Source organism: Schistocerca nitens, chromosome 3 (genome assembly GCF_023898315.1).
Source record: "Schistocerca nitens isolate TAMUIC-IGC-003100 chromosome 3, iqSchNite1.1, whole genome shotgun sequence".
Taxonomy (NCBI): Eukaryota; Metazoa; Arthropoda; class Insecta; order Orthoptera; family Acrididae; genus Schistocerca; species Schistocerca nitens.
Window position 1 is genome coordinate 850,712,282 of NC_064616.1, and position 22,584 is coordinate 850,734,865.

Consider the following 22,584-nt stretch of genomic DNA (forward strand, 5'->3'; position numbering starts at 1 on the left):
TGTTATGCCGACAACACCACATATACAAGTCTTGGTCCAAGGTGCCAGAATTTCTGTCAACTTCATGTTGTGCTCACAAGCGTAACGCCGAAAATATTCGGCTATTAGCCCAAATTAGCCCTAAAACCTGCAGAAACTTTATTATGGACAACATATCATTACCCATAGCAGCACGTAAAGAAATGCTCATAAACTTGTCTGCTATATCCATCCCTAAAAGGAAAAACGCACAAAAACACACACACACACACACACACACACTCTAGATTTCACTCCATACAACAACCACGAAACTAATCAGACACTAAAAAATGCCAAATATATATTAAAAAAAAAAAGAAAAACACCCTAAATAACCCACTCAAAACAAAGCAAACACTTCCACAACCCACGTTACCGCACTGACTACCCAGATTCAGAACCATGTTACCATGGTGATAACCAAGACTCAAATGAATCAAATACTACATGTTAAACTCAGCATGTCAACATTCACCACCAGAGGTCAACGTCAAATACAACAACGTGACATCTACAAACACAAGCAACTCAAAACCACCTCACTGTAGTGACATCACATACCACAACACCATTACGTCACTGGTCAAAGCAGATGGGTGGAATCAGACGCTTCCAGTGACACTGAAACTTTTATGAAGAATTTGTACTTCTTCCCACTAAAAGGCCCTGTTCTAAAACTGTTGAAGAATTGCAGCTGTATGTGTAGATATTACATTACTGTTCTTACTAATAACTCAGTAAAGCCCCTAGAATGGATAGTGAAATTTTTAATTGGCTTAAAGTGTTACACCAGAAGTTATCAAGCTGGCCTCAAAAAGCAGATGTTTTCATTGGGAACCTGGTTTACTGGGCAAGGCTTCTAATCTCCATTTATCTAAGTTGATCAGCTCTCGGTCTGGTTAAAGTATATCACCTATGCTGCTATTTTTTTGTGATATCATTGTTGCAGTTACAGGTAGCACATCTCAAATGTGCATCTTGGATAAAGAAAGGGATGGTGGCTTATTGTTTAAAATCCAGTCTTAAATGCCATTTCAAATCATTTTGTATTCATAACTGTATTCGTAGCCTCAAAATAATCAGGTGATGTGGCATAATTGGCCTGCGCAACCTTCATGTGTTGCTGACATAGAGCAACAATGACCTTACTGAACTGCTACTACTCTGCCCCACCATTTGGGGTGCCTTTACGTACACTGCAACTTTTTTTTTGCATGAAACTCAAATAATGTGCTACAGCGTGTAAATTACTAGTTACTGGAATTTGGAGTCCATGATATTTCTTAAGCTTCCCAGTCATTCTTAATGATACCAAAAAGGCGGGATGGGTTTAACATAATTTCTACTAGATGGTGTCATGTAGCATTTCGCCTTCACTGCAGCTGAGGTTCAGTTTTCGAACATGGAAAAAGAAACCTGTACTTTCTATTTTTTGATTACTGCCAACAACCAAACTCATGCAGTTCAGTGCTACCACAAAATTTCTTTAAGTACTAGAAATCCTAGCAAGATCCTAGAGCAATTTGCCTGCATTCAGACTGGATATTCTTCAAGTATGCAAGTAAATGAAAGTAAATGATGCTCCCCATGCTAGTATTCCCCCCCCCCCCCCCCCCCCACACACACACACTCACTTATAACTGCATCTCACCAACTACAGTTGTCTTGTGGAAAGGTGGCAGCAATGGAAATGAGCTGTGGGTTTACATGTAATTAATTCTGTGTGTCAGTGTTTTTAATGTTCAACACATTTGCTCTAGCAGTTTTAACAGTCTAATAGGGACCATTATTCATTGAATAAATTAGTTAATGTCTGTGTTCAAAAGACACTGAAGGTATGAGCCACGAATATCTGGATATGAAGTTTCCAAGTGAGAAAGGCTACAGTGGGGTTCTGACTGCTGCGATGACAGAAATGTTACAGTTGTAAATATATTGCACTTCTGAAAAGAAGTGTGTCCATGTAGGATACAGAAGTCATAAAATGTGGAAGGAGACCTTGCAGAATAGATGACTAATGTTTTCTAGCGCTGTCTAGTCATTAAACAAAAGTGTAAGGTTGTAATCTTAGTGAAGCTAATGTAGTTCATTGAAAGCATCAGTTTTAATGTGGAATGTATTCATTAAAGTGTTGCACCAAATTATAGAAATGTTACTGTTATAAATACTACACTCCAATGAGACCGATGACCTCGCTGTTTGGTCTCTTCCCCCAAACAACCCAGTCCAACCCACTTGTTTATCAATAGTTCCCAGTATTCAGGTTGATCATCTGTTCTTCTAAATTGAACAGTAGTGCACCCCTTGCAAGAAAGGTCACATGGGCAATTTCATCTCAAAGCATACAAGTCAACAGTGAATGTGTCACATCATTATTTCAGTTTTCTGAATAAAAGTATGTTGAAATGTCAAGACAGCTCCCAAAAACTAGAATATTTTAATTTTTTGATGATTTGTTAAACATTTTAAATGTCACTAAATGAGTGTGTTTGTGAAAATGTGTTAACAAATGGAAAATAAAAAAAACTGTAATAAGCAAGAAGTGATACAGGCATGAAATTATTTTTAATAAAAACCTTTTTCACAATACTATTAGACATGGTTAACACATGCACACTTCTGAGCCTTTTCTCATCTTTGATGGGAAAAATAAGCTATGAAAACTTGCAACGTTTAGCAAAATTCAAAATTATCTTTTGAAAATATGAATAGTCATAGAATGTTAACTGTCTTGGGAAATGATAAAATGGAAGGACTGCTAATTATCAGCTATGACATTAGTGCCTGAAATTCTTAATCCATCAAAATATTTCTATATAAAGATGAGAGAACCTGAAATTTTTTGATTCTTTGTAAATTATTTTCTCTAAAACCCCTATCCTGAATATTCTAAAACTTGCCTGGTATGTTTGTTGGTCATTGTACTTGTGGGCGGCACAATCAGAATGGACAGTATTTCACAGTGCAAAATTTATGAAACTTTTATGTTAGACTTAGCTACTCTCAAGATAAAAAACCTTGACACTTAAAAATTTAAATTGAGTGCTGATGTTGAGTAAATGTAATGTGAAATTGGTATAGCCTAGTTAAAATAATTACTTTACAGCTTTATAAGTGAGAGGGAAACAATTACTCATTTTATTCAAGCAGTTTATATTTTTTTTTTTTAAAAAATTGCTGTGTTGTCCGAACAAGACACAGCTAGGGAGAAAGCACAACAGGCGCAAAGATGCGAGCGCCATAGACACTCGCTTTTTGCGTGAGTTCCACCAGCGCCACGGGCAGTGCTGAGGATGAAGGTATTGACTTCGCCTTGGCCGATTGCTGACTGAGTACAACCCATCAATGACTGGATGACAATGGACAGATACATAAATTTCGGGCGTATTATAGTATTTGAGAGTTGTAGCATCGCGTTTTAGTACCTGAATAGTGTAAATTCGTGTAGTCGTTTGTCTTTTGTTTTTGTTTTGAACGGCCAGTGTCGGTTGGTCAGTCAGTGTGCTCCCTGCCGCCGTTGGATAAGCAGCTGCAGCAGCAAGTCGTATTCTCCTAGCTCACTCATTTCTTACATAGTTTAATTCTTAATTTCTTTGAGTGTTTTTGGTACTTGCATTGTTTGATACATAAATTTCGGGCGTATTATAGTATTTGCGAGTTGTAGCATCGCGTTTTAGTATCTGAATAGTGTAAAATCGCGTAGTCTCCTTCCGCTGCCGAGCAGTGTGTCAGCAGTGCGTTAGTAGCAGCATTACTGCATTTACTAGGCAATCTTGTATTTTAATAACCGTTTAAATTTTGTCGATTTGTTTGCGCTCTCTGTAGATTAGTTCAGACGTTCTTTGCAAAACAGTTTTTAGCATGGATAGGGACTGCAACTGCTGTGTTCGGATGCAGGCTGAGTTGGCATCCCTTCACTCCCAGCTTCAGGCAGTGTTGGCTTCGGTCACACAGCTTGAGGCTGTTGCCAATGGGCATCACTGTGGGGGTCCGGATGGGGGTTTGTCGGGGACGGCCAGCTCGTCCCACGCATCCCCCGATCGGACTAAGACTGTGGTTGCCCGGGATACTGCCCGCATTGAGGCTGATCCCTCACCTGTGGTAGAGTGGGAGGTAGTCTCAAGGTGTGGCAGGGGGCGAAAGACATTCCGGAGGGCTGAATGGAAGGCCTCTCCAGTTTGTCTGACGAACCGGTTTCAGGTTCTGTCTCAGGCTGATACTGATCTTCGGCCTGACATGGCTGCTTGTCCTGTTCCAGAGGTTGCCCCTCAGTCTGCAAGATCCGGGCGGTCGCAGAGGGTGGGCTTACTGGTAGTTGGGAGCTCCAACGTCAGGCGCGTAATGGGGCCCCTTAGAGAAATGGCAGCAAGAGAGGGGAAGAAAACCAATGTGCACTCCGTGTGCATACCGGGGGGAGTCATTCCAGATGTGGAAAGGGTCCTTCCGGATGCCATGAAGGGTACAGGGTGCACCCATCTGCAGGTGGTCGCTCATGTCGGCACCAATGATGTGTGTCGCTATGGATCGGAGGAAATCCTCTCTGGCTTCCGACGGCTATCTGATTTGGTGAAGACTGCCAGTCTCGCTAGCGGGATGAAAGCAGAGCTCACCATCTGCAGCGTCGTCGACAGGACTGACTGCGGACCTATGGTACAGAGCCGAGTGGAGGGTCTGAATCAGAGGCTGAGACGGTTCTGCGACCATGTGGGCTGCAGATTCCTCGACTTGCGCCATAGGGTGGTGGGGTTTCGGGTTCCGCTGGATAGGTCAGGAGTCCACTACACGCAGCAAGCGGCTACACGGGTAGCAGGGGTTGTGTGGCGTGGACTGGGCGGTTTTTTAGGTTAGATGGCCTCGGGCAAGTACAGAAAGGGCAACAGCCTCAAAGGGTGCGGAGCAAAGTCAGGACATGCGGGGACCAAGCAGCAATCGGGATTGTAATTGTAAACTGTCGAAGCTGCGTTGGTAAAGTACCGGAACTTCAAGTGCTGATAGAAAGCACCGAAGCTGAAATCGTTATAGGTACAGAGAGCTGGCTTAAGCCAGAGATAAATTCTGCCGAAATTTTTACCGAGGTACAGACGGTGTTTAGGAAGGATAGATTGCATGCAACCGGTGGTGGAGTGTTTGTCGCTGTTAGTAGTAGTTTATCCTGTAGTGAAGTAGAAGTGGATAGTTCCTGTGAATTATTATGGGTGGAGGTTACACTCAACAACCGAGCTGGGTTAATAATTGGCTCCTTTTACCGACCTCCCGACTCAGCAGCGTTAGTGGCAGAACAACTGAGAGAAAATTTGGAATACATTTCGCATAAATTTCCTCAGCATGTTATAGTCTTAGGTGGAGATTTCAATTTACCAGATATAGACTGGGACACTCAGATGTTTAGGACGGGTGGTAGGGACAGAGCATCGAGTGACATTATACTGAGTGCACTATCCGAAAATTACCTCGAGCAATTAAACAGAGAACCGACTCGTGGAGATAACATCTTGGACCTACTGATAACAAACAGACCCGAACTTTTCGACTCTGTAAGTGCAGAACAGGGAATCAGTGATCATAAGGCCGTTGTAGCATCCCTGAATATGGAAGTTAATAGGAATATAAAAAAAGGGAGGAAGGTTTATCTGTTTAGCAAGAGTAATAGAAGGCAGATTTCAGACCACCTAACAGATCAAAACGAAAATTTCTGTTCCGACACTGACAATGTTGAGTGTTTATGGAAAAAGCTCAAGGCAATCGTAAAATGCGTTTTAGACAGGTACGTGCCGAGTAAAACTGTGAGGGATGGGAAAAACCCACCGTGGTACAACAACAAAGTTAGGAAACTACTGCGAAAGCAAAGAGAGCTTCACTCCAAGTTTAAACGCAGCCAAAACCTCTCGGACAAACAGAAGCTAAGCGATGTCAAAGTTAGCGTAAGGAGGGCTATGCGAGAAGCGTTCAGTGAATTCGAAAGTAAAATTCTATGTACAGACTTGACAGAAAATCCTAGGAAGTTCTGGTCTTACGTTAAATCAGTAAGTGGCTCGAAACAGCATATCCAGACACTCCAGGATGATGATGGCATTGAAACAGAGGATGACACGCGTAAAGCTGAAATACTAAACACCTTTTTCCAAAGCTGTTTCACAGAGGAAGACCGCACTGCAGTTCCTTCTCTAAATCCTCGCACAAACGAAAAAATGGCTGACATCGAAATAAGTGTCCAAGGAATAGAAAAGCAACTGGAATCACTCAACAGAGGAAAGTCCACTGGACCTGACGGGATACCAATTCGATTCTACACAGAGTACGCGAAAGAACTTGCCCCCCTTCTAACAGCCGTGTACCGCAAGTCTCTAGAGGAACGGAGGGTTCCAAATGATTGGAAAAGAGCACAGGTAGTCACAGTCTTCAAGAAGGGTCGTCGAGCAGATGCGCAAAACTATAGACCTATATCTCTGACGTCGATCTGTTGTAGAATTTTAGAACATGTTTTTTGCTCGAGTATCATGTCGTTTTTGGAAACCCAGAATCTACTATGTAGGAATCGACATGGATTCCGGAAACAGCGATCGTGTGAGACCCAACTCGCGTTATTTGTTCATGAGACCCAGAAAATATTAGATACAGGCTCCCAGGTAGATGCTATTTTTCTTGACTTCCGGAAGGCGTTCGATACAGTTCCGCACTGTCGCCTGATAAACAAAGTAAGAGCCTACGGAATATCAGACCAGCTGTGTGGCTGGATTGAAGATTTTTTAGCAAACAGAACACAGCATGTTGTTATCAATGGAGAGACGTCTACAGACGTTAAGGTAACCTCTGGCGTGCCACAGGGGAGTGTTATGGGACCATTGCTTTTCACAATATATATAAATGACCTAGTAGATAGTGTCGGAAGTTCCATGCGGCTTTTCGCGGATGATGCTGTAGTATACAGGGAAGTTGCAGCATTAGAAAATTGTAGCGAAATGCAGGAAGATCTGCAGCGGATAGGCACTTGGTGCAGGGAGTGGCAACTGTCCCTTAACATAGACAAATGTAATGTATTGCGAATACATAGAAAGAAGGATCCTTTATTGTATGATTATATGATAGCGGAACAAACACTGGTAGCAGTTACTTCTGTAAAATATCTGGGAGTATGCGTGCGGAACGATTTGAAGTGGAATGATCATATAAAATTAATTGTTGGTAAGGCGGGTACCAGGTTGAGATTCATTGGGAGAGTGCTTAGAAAATGTAGTCCAGCAACAAAGGAGGTGGCTTACAAAACACTCGTTCGACCTATACTTGAGTATTGCTCATCAGTGTGGGATCCGTACCAGATCGGGTTGACGGAGGAGATAGAGAAGATCCAAAGAAGAGCGGCGCGTTTCGTCACAGGGTTATTTGGTAACCGTGATAGCGTTACGGAGATGTTTAATAAACTCAAGTGGCAGACTCTGCAAGAGAGGCGCTCTGCATCGCGGTGTAGCTTGCTCGCCAGGTTTCGAGAGGATGCGTTTCTAGATGAGGTATCGAGTATATTGCTTCCCCCTACTTATACCTCCCGAGGAGATCACGAATGTAAAATTAGAGAGATTAGAGCGCGCACGGAGGCTTTCAGACAGTCGTTCTTCCCGCGAACCATACGCGACTGGAACAGGAAAGGGAGGTAATGACAGTGGCACGTAAAGTGCCCTCCGCCACACACCGTTGGGTGGCTTGCGGAGTATGAATGTAGATGTAGATGTAGAAGCCTGCTTGGAAGATAGACGAGCAGCTCTCACCCACTTGGATATAGATCATTGTCCAGGGCTGACCTAGACAGGGAATGTCATTTAGTGGACTCTTCGAAGTGAACAGATGGCTGTTGTAAATTGCATTTGCAGGGCTGACCCTGGGGCATAGCTGTGTAATAGTGGCAGGGAGAAATTGTCTTAGCAGTGTACTGCACCAGAAGCCATTTCACGAATCCAGAAGCTTGGCCTACCATAACAACAGTGGCAATTCAGCCTCCACAGCAGTAGGGATGACAGTTTACAAAACTGGTGATGAGGGTTTACAAAAAAATTAGATATAGAAAAAAGCTTTGTGTATACATTTTTCTGTTTCTGGTATTATTCAAAAACTGTTATTGTCTTCTGTCACGATTTTACTTCTTTATTACATCCCATGGACAAGGATGGTCTAACACGAGCAGCACTTAGGAAATGGGAACTTGCATACTGATCTGTTGATGATGACCATATGAAGGAATTTGCCGGAGGTGTCATAAAGGAGACGGTTACATCTTGCAGCTTATTGGAGACACTAATTATTTGTCCCACCCACCACTGATTGTCATACACACAAGTTTGAAGTTGTTCACAACAAAGTCTTATGAAGTATGCTGAGGTCTCTAAATTTCACAGACAGTAACAGGCTGCAGTTCGTGGAGAACTATTCTTGCTATGTATGTGCCCCTCCAGGATGTTACTCAGTAGTGACTTGTCTGAATTCCTGCCACTGGCTTCATAGCAGACCAATCCTCTCTCTTTTTTTAAATGAAATTCCTGTAATGTACTTTCATTTAGAAGCAAGTTTCATGTTTTGTAGTAATTTTGATGTGGTCTGTACAAATTCAATACAATCTCTTATAGCATCAGCAACTTCATGCAGGAGATTAACTCTTGATGCAAGATGTTTACGGAGACCTCCTACCCCATTGGATGCACTTATTCTATGGTCTGTTGCTGAAAATATCCATTTTGTCTTTATTCCTGTACAATGTTTTCCAGACTCATAAAGCTGAAAGCAGTTTTTAAAATGAGCTACTGCACGATCAGTCACATACATATGTTTAGGAAATGTATAGTCTCTAGATGCTATGTCATCATGTAATGGAACTGACAGCATAGCATGCATGTACACTGTTAGGAATGAGATCATCAATAGCAAAACAGTGTGATGTTCCAAGCAAGTTCGCAGCACATGTGAATATTGACACCTGTGATGGCTGCCAGTGGTAACTTCGAATTTCATTCTGCAAAGCAAAAGACCCGCTCTCAACAGAGAAGAAATGAAGAAGTAATGTCATATTCTGGGATATGGCTGATTTTGCTTCTGCTATGGCCTATCTCTGAATTCTGCGTATATGATGTGCTACTCCTTTCATAACTCAATTCATAACCTCTGTAAGAAACTTCCGTAGCTCCACAGTCTTCTTCACCAACTTTTTACCCTCTCACAGTGCATACATTGTCATTGTCACTATCCTGAAGGTGTAATGTTTCAGTGGTCATCTCTTCAGCACCTCCCCCTGTGGGTCCAGGGGTTAGAATAGGCTTGAGGTGTCCCTGACTGTTGTAAGAGGTAACTAAAAGGGGTCTCTCACTTTTTGACCCTATAAGTTCAGGTCCCATTTTATAGTTTGACCTGCCACTTTCCAAATTCGACAGAAGTGTGGGCCATATGGGGAAGGACGCCTTATGTGGTGCATGAGTTCTTCATAGTGCCCTTAGATTGGATCTCCTGAACCTATTGTCATGGCTTTCCATCTCCAACTGCAATTCAACTATTAGGGTGAGGACACTTTCCGGGGTATGTCATCTTCTGTTGTCTCCTGTCCTCTTTCGCTCCCATGACAGTATTGCATTTCTCTGCGCCCAATATCCAGCACGGTAGCCAGTCCATTGTGGTGGGGCTGTCATGTACCCATTTGGCGGTAGCCGCCTGACAACACAGGGATCGCACTGCTGATGCCTGAGCTGTAAACTCCCCATGTATGCCAACGGCATCAGGACTCCCGGCAACAGCCATCATGCCAGGTGGCCTTTCCTATGGCTGGGTGGCGCCTGTGGGGAGAGCCCCTGATCAGAGTGGGTGGCATCAGGGTGGATGACCCACAATGAAGCGGACTAAGTCATCTCTTGCTGGTGACCGTATGGCACCAGCAGTCTCTAAGAAGGGCAAGATTGAGTACAGTGCTGACAGATATGACCGTAAATCATTTCCATCCCTCGCTACATCATGGGAGGAATGTACGGCTACAGAAAGAAGAGAGCCATATTCGCCTAGGTATTTGGTCTGTAGTAGAATGGACGTGGACTCCTTTCTAGCTATGAAGCCTCAATTTTTTGTTGTAACGTCTTGAGGAGAAGTTTGGGGAAGTGACAGCACTGTCTAAGATGAAAAGCGGTGCATCTTGATTCAGACCACATCCCCAGCCCAATCCTGGGCGTTACTCGCTTGTGACCAGCTGTGTGATATTCCTGTTTCTGTCACTCCCCATAAAAGCCTCCACATGGTCCAGGGGATTATTTTCCATCGTGACCTCCTCTTGCAGTCTGACGACGAGCTCTGCGCCAATCTAGAACGGCGGGGTGCTCATTTCATCCAGTGTGTTTACAGGGGCCCCAAAGATAACAGGGTTGCTACCGGTGCCTTCATCTTGGCCTTTTAGTGTGATTAATTGCATGAAAAGGTCAAGGTGATGATCTACCGATGTAACGTTAAACCATACGGCCCTCCTCCTATGTGGTGCTTTAAGTGATGGAAATTCGGGCACGTCTTCCCGCTGCACTTCCAATGCCACATGTCGAGACTGCAGACATCCACTGCATCCAATACTCCATGTGCACCTCCTCCCACTTGTACCAACTGTGTAGAGCAGCACTCCCCCTGCTCGTCAGACTGCATAGTACTCGAAAAGGAGTGGAAACTCATGGAGTACAAGACACTGGACCAGTTGACTTACCAAGAGACTAAATGTAAATGTGAACAATCACACCCTGTTCAGTTGATGTCCACATACACTGCAGTTACATTACCGTCGCCATCACAAGTACCAGTCGTACCATACTCTGTGTCATGAACACTGGGCCCTCCAGGCCTCTAGGATATATCTGCCCCATTGGTGGTAGAGGGAAAATCTGCTTCCGTTGCTCCCAAAGTACCTACTTTGGGAGCAAAGCCCCCCCAAATGCAGGAGACATCGGTCCTCTCCCCCCAGCCAGAGAAGCAACAGCCTCCTCCGGCTCCTCTTGTGCGGAAGGGTTCCCTTGGGACCCTCTCTCCCAAGGTTTCCACAGTTGCCACTGTGGATACTCGTCAGTGGCTAAAGGAGCCAAAAGCTGCTGGACGAAGAGCTTCACAGTCTTCCTCCGTACCCGAAGCTACACCAGAGAAGTCCTCTCAGCAAGCCCCTAAAGAGAAGCGAGAGGGCAAGCAAACAAAGAAGTCTGCTAAGAAAAAGAACCCTCCGGTAGCCCCAACACCATCACTCCCTACCAATTCTCCACCTGCGGATGAGGTGGAGATCTCAGCATCCTCTGAGGACCTGGATCTCACTGATGCCTCATCCACAATGGGAATGGATACAAATACTCAATCGGTGGCAGAGGGTGACCCTGAGGCGTAACCTGCCTCCTTGCATGCTTCATGCCTTCCCAGACACGATAATGTCATCTTCCAGTGGAATTGCGGCGGTTTTTTTCCACCACCTGGCTGAGCTACGGCAACTGTTAAGCTTTACATATGCTTTCCACATTGCCCTACAGGAAACATGGTTCCCTGCAATGTGGACCCCTGGCCTTCACGGCTGTAGGGGATACTACAAGAATCGTAGCGACTATAATAGAGTGTCAGGTGGAGTTTGTGTCTGTGTCCTGAACTCAGTATGCAGTGCACCAGTGCCCCGTCAAAACCCTCTTGAAGCTGTGGCTGTCAGAATGAGTCTGGAAGTAACTGTCTGCAACGTATATCTTCCTCCAGATGGTGCAGTACCCCTGAATGCATTGGCTGCACTGATTCATCAATTCCCTAAACCTTTCCTACTTTTGGGAGATTTTAATGCCCATAACCCCTTGTGGGGTGGCACTGCTTACTGGCCGAGGTAGAGTTGTCGATACTTTCCTGTCGCAACTCAACCTCCGCCTCTTAAATACTGGGGCCCCCACACATTTCAGCGTGGCTCATGGCACTTATTCGGCCATTGATTTATCCCTCTGCAGCTCAGGACTTCTCCCATCTGTCCACCGGAGAGCCCACAATGACTTGTGTGTTAGTGACCACTTTTCCATCTTCCTGTTGCTCCCCCAGCACCATTCCCACAGATGTCTACCAAGATGGGCTTTAAACAAGGCAGACTGGGAAGCTTTCACCTCTGCTGTCACCTTTGTATCTCCCCCACATGGTAGTTGAGCAGGTCACTAGAACGATCGTTTCTGCGGCGGAAAACACGATCCCTTGGTCTTTAGGGTGTCTTCAGCGAAAGTCAGTACCTTGGTGGTCCCCGGAAACAGCTGACGCTATTAATGAGTGTCGGCAAGCTCTACAGTGACATAAGTGGCACCCTTCCCTAGAACACCTAATAGCTTTTAAATGGCTCTGTGTCCCTATTCGCCAGCTTATAAAAGGACAGAAACAGGTGTGTTGGGAGAGGTATGTCTCGACCATTGGGTACCATACATCACCTTCCCAAGTCTGGTCAAAGATCAGACGTATTTGTGGGTACCAGACCCTGACAGGTGTGACTAGCATTAACATCAGTGGCGTGTTATCTGCTGACACAAACGCAATTGCCGAACACTTTGCTGAGCACTGTGCTCGAGCCTTCGCGTCAGAGAATTATCCCCCAGCATTTCACACCCTCAAATGGCAGATGGAAAGGAAAGCCCTCTCTTTCACTCAATGTCACAGTGAACCCTATAATGCTCCATTTACAGAGTGGGAGCTCCTCAGTGTCCTTGCACATTGCCCTGACAGATCCTGGGCCAGATCGGATCCCCAATCAGATGATCAAATATCTCTCATCTGACTACAAGTGACATCTCGTCATCATCTTCAACCAGATTTGGTGTGATGGTGTCTTTCCATCGCAATGGCGAGAGAGCATCATCATTCCAATGCTCAAATCCGTTTGACATGGATAGCTATCGGCCCATCAGCCTCACCAATGTTCTTTGTAAGCTGTTAGAACGTATGGAAAGTCGGTGGTTGTGTTGGGTATTGGAGTCACGTGGCCTACTGGTTCCACGTCATGGTGGTTTCTGCCAGGGTCTCTCTACTGTTGATAATATAGTTTGCTTCGAGTCTGCCATCCGAATAGCCTTTTCCAGATGCCAACACCTGGTTGCCATCTTTTTTGGTTTACGAAAATCTTATGACACGACCTGGCGACATCATATCCTGGCCACAATATATGAGTGGGGTCTCCGGGGCCTGCTCCCGATTTTTATCCAAAATTTCCTATCGCTTCATACTTTCTGTGTCAATGTTGGTGCCTCCCATAGTTCTCCCCCCCCCCCCACCCCCCCCACCCTTCCCATATCCAGCAGAATGGGATCCCACAGGGCTCTGTATTGAGTGTATCTCTATTTTTAGTGGCCATTAACAGTCTAGCAGCAGCTGTCGGGCCGTCGGTCTCACCTTCTCTGTATGCAGACGACTTCTGCATTTCATACTGCTCCTCCAGTACTGGTGTTGCCGAGCGGCACCTACAGGGAGCCATCCACAAAGTGCAGTCACAGGCTGTAGCCCACGGCTTCCAGTTTTCAGGTGCAAAGTCATGTGTCATGCACTTCTGTTGGCATCGTACCATTCATCCGGAACCAGAACTTTACCTTAATGATGATACACTCACTCTAGTGGAGACATATCGATTCTTATGACTGGTTTTAGACACCCAATTGACGTGGCTTCCTCACCTTCGTCAGCTGAAGCAGAAGTGCTGGCAGTACCTCAATGCCCTCTGCTTCCTGGGCAATGCCAACTGGTGTGCAGATCACTCTACACTGCTGCAGCTCTACAGAGCTCTTGTTCAATCCCACCTTGATCATGGGAGTCTGGTTTATGGTTTGGTGGCGCCCTCAACGTTGTGTTTACTCGACCCAGTGCACCACTGTGGCGTTCGACTGGCAACAGGAGCTTTCAGGACCAGCATCCTGGTGGAGGCTGGAGTCCCTCCATTGAAGGTTAGGCATGCACAACTGCTCGCCAGTTACAATGCACACATTCATAGTTCTCCTGAGCATCCATATTACCGTCTCCTTTTCCCATCCACAGCTGTTCATCTCCTGCATCGGAGGCCCAGGTCAGGGCTTAAGATTGTGGTTCACGTTCAATCTCTTCTGCCTGAAGTGGAGTCCTTCCCTTTACCACCTATACTCGATGTCCATTCACATACACCTCCATGGTGTACACCTAGGCTGAAGCTTCGCCTGGACCTTTCACATGGTCCTAAGGACTCAGTTAACTCCGCAGCTCTCTGCTGCCATTTCCATTCGATTCTTGACATGTACCAGGACCATGAAGTGGTTTACGCTGACGGCTCGATGGCTGATGGTCACGTTGGCTTTGTTGATGTTCATGGAGGACATACTGAACAGCACTCCTTGCCAGATGGCTGCAGTGTTTTCACTGCATAGCTGATGGCCATTTCTTGTGCTCTTGAGCGCATCTGCTCATGCCCTGGTGAGTCATTTCTTCTCTGCACTGACTCCTTGAGCAGCCAACAAGCTATCGACCAATGCTATCCCTGCCATCCTTTGGTAGCAAAATCTAAGAGTCCGTCTATGCTCTGTAACAATCCAGTCATTCTGTGGTGTTTGTGTGGACCCCAGGCCTTGTCGGAATCCCAGGAAGTGAACTTGCTGACAGGCTAGCCAAACAGGCTACAAAGAAACCACTTCTGGAGATTGGCAGCCCTGTTACTGACCTGCGATCATTATTATGCCACAAGGTTTTTCAGTTTTGAGAGACGGAATGTCATAATCTCAGTACGGACAACAAACTGCGTGCCCTTGAGGAGACTATGAATGTGTGGAAGAGCTCCATGCAGGCTTCTCGCAGGGACTCTGTGGCTCTCTGCTGGTTCTGCATTGGCCATACATGGCTAACACGAGGCTACCTCCTCCGTTGCGAGGACCCACCTCAGTGTCACTGGGGGTCACATATGACTGTCGTCCACATCTTGCTGGACTGCCCACTTTTAGCCGCTCTGCGGCAGACTTTCAACCTTCCCAGCACCCTACCTTCGGTGTTGGGTGACAATGCCTCAACAGCAGATTTAGTTTTACGTTTTATTCGTGGGGGAGGTTTTTACTACACCATCTAAGAGTGAGCATTTGGCCTTCTGTCTGAGGTCACCACCCTCCCTCCATTTTAACTCTGTTGCACTTTCTTTGCATTTGTTTGTCTTGGTGGTCATCTTTACCCTACATGTGTTCATCTTGACTTGTCTTTTTGGGGTGGTCATTTTAATGTGTTGCAGAGTGGCTGGCTTATCCTCTTTTATTATTATGATCAGCCAGCCCAGACCATGTGCTCTATGGTTTTAATACCTTATTCTACTTTTCGTTGTGGTGTATGTTTTCCCCCTTTTTTTGTTTGTTCCATTTGTTTTCTTTTTAGGTGTGGTGTTGGGTGTTTTTTTTGTAACTTGAACCTTGCTTGCGTCACGAAAAATGGACTGATGACCCTGTAGTTTGGTCTCTTTATACCCCAAACCAACCAACCAATCTTCAGCACCAGGACACACCGCACACTCCTCCAAACAAGATTTATCTTGCGGCTCTTGACATATACACAAAAGCATTCTTCTCTGTAACCCTACTTATGGGGAAAAAAATAATTTTCAAATTAGTGCAGTAAATATATGTGCATACTTCCTTCACTGGCTGGCATTTTACCTATTTTGGTCATAAGGAGTAGAATTTTAGAGACCAATTTTTAAATTTGTCTTCTCCTTTTTCATTATGAGATATGCTTATCTTACTGATCTTATCATATATATTTTTACCTTTTTAACTTTTTCGCCATTTTCACTAACAGAAATCACATCAGCCTGATTAGGACTTTGCATGCTGTGATCTTTGTCACCATTTCGGTAATATTCTAGAGCAACATTAAGCATATCATCTTGCAATGGCTACCCACAGTAGGAATCTGGGCATGTCCAAATACCTTTTTCATTCTTTATTTTCTGAGCTTTTGAAATTATATAACACAAGGAAGTGGGTATGTATTTCTGTATCTGCTGCTTGAAGTAACTATCTTTTATCAGTGTCAGTGTAGATGGCTACCAAGATAGCAGTGTATAGATTTTGAAACCACACATCACATTGGGTTGCATGTCACACTATCTTCAGGTTCTGTATCAAGGACGTCTACATTACACACTTCACAAAGTTTTGAAGATGTTTCTTATGTAAAAATTGTTTCCAGTTCTTCCATTTTTCTTTGTACATACTGTTTTCTTCTTGTGTTTCTTATCTTGTCTGGGCGTTTAAGGTGGGTATGTTAGGGGCTACAACAGAAATGCTAACATTCAACTCATCGACAGCTTCACACCCAGGAATACAAATATCTGCATGGTTTTCTGCAGTTTCACATTTCAGTGACGGTGATCGTTCAGGTGGGTTATCACTAAATTCTGTGTTGTTGCGAGTTCCTGCGCAATGGATGTGACGGTATCAGTTACTTGAGGACCAAGATGTTTCTGCAATACCTCTGTGTCTGAGAATTATCAGCCTGCATTTTGCATTTTCACACTGTGGGTAGAGTGACTTCCTTTATCATTTACTACACATCACATGGAACTTTATAATGCTCCATTCAGTGTTGGGAATTCCTCAGTGGCGTAGCCCTTTGCCCTGTCACAGCTCCAGGACCACGCCACATCTGAAGTCAAATACTCAGACACTTACCAGTGGATTGCCTATGTTACATTCTTGCCAGTTTCAACTGTGTCTGGAGCAAGGATGAGTTCCCATCTCAGCGGCGAGAAAGTGTGTTTGTCCCAGTACTGAAACTGGTTAAACTTGCCCTTGAGATAGACAGCTATCACCCAATTAGCCTCACAAATGTACTTTGCAAGTTGCACAAATGTATGGTTAACCAACGGCTGTGTTGGTACCTTGAGTCTCATGATCTTTTGGCTGCATCCCAGTTTTCGCTCAGGTCATTCCACTGGTGACAATCTGGTTCACCTGGAGCCCACCATCTGGATGGCCGTTGCATGTTGTCAGCACCTCATTGCTGTCTTTTTCCACCTACAGAAGCCTTATGACACGGCATGGCATCACCACATCCTTACTATATTACGTGAGTGGGGTCTCCATATGTTGCAGGTTGAAGTGGGCACTTCACTCAGTACCCCTCATATGCAAGAGAACATGGTCCCACAGGGCTCCGGCATCCCCTTCTTTCTGGTGGCCATCAATGGTCTAGTGGCAGCTGCGGGGTCTTGGGTATCGCCCTCCTTATATGCTGACAAGTTTTGCTTTTATTATTGCCCCTCTGGTATGGTTGTTGCTGAGCATCACCTATAGGGCATTATACGAAAGGTGGCGTCATGGGCTCTCACCCAGGAGTTTGGTTTTCAGCCACCAAGACTCATGTCAAACACTTCTGTCGCCATTGTACTGCCCACCTACACCCAGAGTTTTACCTAGATGAAGAGTTACTTCTTGTAGTTGAGACGCACAGCTTTCTGGGTCTAGTTTTTTATTCTCAGCTGACTTGACTTCCATACCTTCGCCAAGTTAAGCGAAAGTCCTGGCAACATCTCAATATACTTCACTGCCTCAGTAGCTGGGGTGCAGATCGCTCTACCCTTTTGCAGCTCTACAAAGCTCTTATTCTGTCCTGCCTTGATTATGGGAGTCTTGCACATGGTTCAGCATCACCCTCAGCATTGCAGATACTGAACCTCATTCGTCATTGAGGGGTTCAACTTGACAGGAGCCTTCTGAATTAGCACTGTGAACTGCATACTAGTCAAGGTTAGAGTCCCTCCATTACCTATCAGGTGCCAACAACAGCTGCTGAATTATGCTATACACATTTGTAACTTCCCTGAACTTCCCAACTACCATGTCCTTTTCCCAAGAATAGAGTGCCACCTCCCACAGCAGCAACCCAAAACTGGATTTACAATTGGTGCATGCCTCCACTGCCTCTGTTTGGAACTTCAACTTCCTTCAATGTCGCCTCTGGTCAGGGAGACATCGCGTCTGCCCCCATGGCTTGTGCCCTGACCTTGGATTTGTCTTGAAGTCACCTTTTGTTAGAAACATCCATTGACCCCACAATTTTTCACTGCCTGTTCATGGCTGTCCTTGAGAAGTATCTGGGTTTGGAAGTGGTATTCACTGATGGCTCAACAGTCAACGGACAAACTGGCTTTGCATACACATATGTACAGTGTAGAGAACTCCACTCTCTGCCAAGTGGGTGCAGTGGCTTCACTGCTGAATTGATGGCCATTAAATTAGCCCTTAGCCATGTTCGTTCTTGCACCGGCAAGAGTATCCTACTCTCTAATTACTCCTGTAGCAGCCTTCAGTCTATAGACCAGTGCTACTCTCCTCAGCCACTGGTTATGGCTGTCCAGGATCTTGTCTCGGACCTCCTTTAAGCTGGCGACCAGTAGTTTTCATTTGGACCCCCAGTCATGTTGGGATTTCAGGAAATGAACAAGTTGGCCAACTGGCCACCAGGATCCTTATTCTAGCCAACTTGCATCTCTGACACCAATCATGAGCAGAAAGGTTCTATGAATTACATAGACATAGTCACATAGTAAGATAGTAGAAAGTAGTTTCCTTTTTTCCTTCCTGTTTTGTTCATTTTTAGTAGCATATTTCTTTGTGATATTAAAATGTGGAAATTACTAATAATTATTATATAAGTTTCGTTACATTTAAATATGTGGATTCCGTAGCCTGTTTCAGCTCTCCAAATAATAGGCTGTAATTCTTAAGAAGAAATGATTGAATGAATAAATGACAGAATATCTATTAATAAGCTGTAATTTTTTGAATGGTTGATCACCTTCCCCATAAAGCTGGTGAGAATGTATCACACTAGGTACAAAACCGCCTCTGTGTTAGTTTTAAAATGCATCTTTCTATGTCGATCATGCTCTGAGAAAAATCTCTAAAAATAGCTGCTCCAGTACGACACACCAGTTAAATCACTTTCCTAGCATGTACCTAAAACAGATACTGTATCTTAAGTTTTCATAATATTTGACAAGTAACATTCATCCAAAAGGACAAGGTAAAGGGTTAAACTTTAATTACCTCTGAAATTAGAATGGTAGCTAAATTTGGTTTTTAAGGTAAACTTTTTGTTGAATTAATAGCAGACAGCATAATTTCACCTCTAATGCTGCTGAACTGAGTAATTTTAAAAAGATTACAAAATTTCCGATTCTGGCATATTTGATCAAATTTTATGGAACTCTGTATTTTACATCTTTTATGGTGTAGATAGTCTAAGATGTTCTGTATCATTCATTTTATTGGAGGTGATTGCACAACATTTCTGTGTGCTGCATTTAGGTAGCAACATGAGTGTGGAAAGATGTGTAATGTGTGGAGCACCATAACGCATAGTGATGCGTTAACTTAACAATACACAACGTTCTTTGTCATTGTTCGATTGTTGTATCATTGCACTACAGATGTATGCTGACCGAGAAAGTAGGATACAAGATGATACCCTCATACTTAATGGAATGGAAAACCGGACTGAGAAAACGGAACAAAATAAACATCTCTTGGTTGTGTATAGAGACCTTCGATTACAGTGCATCACAGCACTTCAGAATCTGAATGATCAAATAACAATGTGCGTATTCTCTGTTTATAAGCTTAATTAGCATAATATTCTTTAATCAATTATTTAATTACTATATTGAACTATTTACTATATGTACTGTATTAGGATATTATAAAGTTTATTTCAGTTCTGACTGGTTTAGTAAATTTTGCATGCTATAAGTTTTGGAGTTCTCAAAATTTGATTTTAACTCCCAGTTCATAATATTTGGGGATAGTTTTTCAGAGTTGATTGAAATGGTAGAGGCTTAAAATAAATCACTAACAAGCTTTTGCACTTTTTAACAAAAAGTGGAGAAATGTATGCAATCTCTAAATTTATCAAATCATTTAACATAGCGACTGGAATCTGACATGATCGGGAATGACTCACGAATCTGCAGAGACTGCTCAACAGGCCAAGGGCATCAGAACAGTGAATTTCCACAAAGTAAACATGTGAATAACAATGAGAGAAAGACAAACAACGAAGATGATGCGGCGGAGTAACAAGTCCAGCAAGTAACTCAAGATCAAAAACCTAAGAGAAAGCAATTCAGAACCAAAACGATGGTGTGTAGCGAGATCAGTACAATAGTGCAGTAGGGCAGCTGCATGTGCTGATAGGCCGGCAGTACAGACATGTTTCCATAGCCAGCACTGCATTGGCAACAACAGTGCCACAGATTATAGCAGCACTGTTTAACGACCGTCATCGATGTCCACAACTGCTGGCAAACTCTCAGACTTGCCAGATGGAGATACCAGATCCCTCTCCCCTGAAATGGTTGCACAGGGTTGGATGTGGCCAGGACAGTGCTTGGAAGGCAAACTGTTGGCACACTAGGAGTCCTGACACTGAAGCCCACTGACTGGTAGGAAGAACCTGGCACATCATTCGATGGTTTGGCATGGATGAGCATTCGTGGTCCAACAGTAATGCTGCTGGCAGGTGTGGACAGAATCGATTTGTATGACAGTGCTCCAAACCTATCGGACTGTCAACTATTGTAAGGTGCCGCTCATGAGTGGCAAGCACAAGGATTGAGAGGGCTCATACTTCCAAGCCTGACAGGTAGCACCCAGTATGCCATGTCTGGGGCTCCTTGGCTTTGGGGCCAGGAGATGGGGGAGTGTACGCAGCTGCTGTCCATGGAGAAGTTCCGCTGAGCTATGGTCATAACATGTAGGTGCTCAGATATAATGTGAACGCAGCTGTAGAGGTGGAAGTGCTCACTACTGTCAACATTTGTTGTTTAAATGTTCACACCCTGTGCTTCACTTTTCTGTTGGAGGACAGGTGAAATGGTGTAGCAAACAGGTGCTTGATGCAATTGGAGGTGCAGAACTGTTCAAAAGCCATTGCTGTGAACTGGGCTCCATTGTCACATGATGGTGCACAGCAGCCCATCTATGACTAGCGTCTGTATGAGTGAATTGAGGGTGGTGTTAGTGGTAGTGGTTGCCATGCTGACCATGTATGGGTAATTAAAATAAGTGTCTATGACAATGAGCCACATAGAGCCTAGAAAGGGGCCTGAAAAGTCCATGTCAATGTGATTCCAGGGGTGTTGGGGTGATGGGGGTGGGCCATGGAAGAGCAGACTGCACACCATGGCCTCCACATCAGTTTTTAGTCCTCACTAGTGGGCATGTTGCCTTGCATGGGCATTCATTTGCTACATACCCCAATGCCCATGATGGAGTAGTTGCAAAACCTGAGGGCTCGTGGTAGAGAAGATGACAACATGATGAGTATCTGCCTGCGAATCAAGCAGGAGAACATTGGAGATGCTGGGTTGGGTCCTAAGGTTAGATGAGAGAGGGCATCCACATTTGTTTGTTGTGCCGTCAGCTTGTATTTAATGGTATAATGGCCGGAGCTGAGGAAAAGTATCCAATAACATCTGCTTTGGAAGCCAGGAGTGTGGGCCAAAGAGTGCTACTTGCAGTTTGTGATAGTAATGAGGTTAAACTGGGTCCCTAATACGTAAACATGGCACTTTCTTAATGGCAAAGATTATCGCCATAGCCTCCTCCTTGATCTGTGAGTAGTTCTTTTGAGCAGGTGTCAGCGCTTGGGAGGCATAGGCAATTGGTTGTTCAGTACCTTCATTCCTCATATGTGCCAGCACTGCATCAGTGCTCATGGGAGAAACACCAGTGGCAAAAACCTCTGTGCATGATGGAGAAAAGGGTGTAAGGCAGTGCGCTGAGCACAGTGTGTGCTTCATCCGTCTGAAAGCATGCTCACAGGCAGCCATTCACCTGTACTGAAACCATTCTTCTGCAATTGGTTGAGCAGCTGGATAAATTGTGATGTTTGTGAAAGGAACACAGAATAATAATTCACCTTACACAAAAAGGCCTTGAAGCTTCTGTAGGTTTTGGGGGTGGAGTAAAGATTCAATAGAAGAAATGTTGGACTCAGTGTGCTGGATCCCAGCTTTAGTAATTCAAATGGCTCAAATGGCTCTGAGCATTATGGGACTTAACACCTCAGGCCATCAGTCCCCTAGATCTTAGAACTACATAAACCTAACTAACCTAAGGACATCACACACATCCATGCCCGAGACAGGATTCGAACCTGCGAACATAGCGGTCGCGCGGTTCCAGACTAAAACGCCTAGAACCACTTGGCCACCAGCAGCCGGCCCAGCTTTAGTGAGCAAGTGTCTGAGGCATTCCACCTGCTCCTGCAAAAACTAGCATTTGTCTAAGCGGCATTTGAAACCTGCATCACACAACCTAGTAAAGAGGGTGCAAAGGTTGTGCAGTGGTCCTGATGTGTAGCACCCATGACAGTTACGTCATTGAGATAGCTGGTACAAGTGGGAATGGACACGGTTAACTGCTCCAGGTATCTCTGGAAGATTTCTGGAGCTGAAAATATCTCAAAGGACAAGGACTTGTATATGTATAAGCCAAAGTGTTGTTGATGACCATAATGCACACAGGTCATTCAGCTCGTGGAAGGGAACTGTGTGTGAGATGACCTGAACCT

General features: G+C 44.5%; 1 protein-coding gene across 2 annotated transcripts in view; it reads left to right on the forward strand.

The window, feature by feature from the left end:
• LOC126248876 (uncharacterized) overlaps positions 1-22,584 on the forward strand; it is a 133,062-nt gene that overhangs the window by 10,194 nt on the left and 100,284 nt on the right. For both annotated transcript variants that reach the window (XM_049950323.1, XM_049950324.1), the window contains exon 2: positions 19,442-19,608. In XM_049950323.1, coding sequence (XP_049806280.1) covers positions 19,442-19,608 — 167 coding nt within the window. The remainder of the gene's footprint in view (positions 1-19,441; positions 19,609-22,584) is intronic.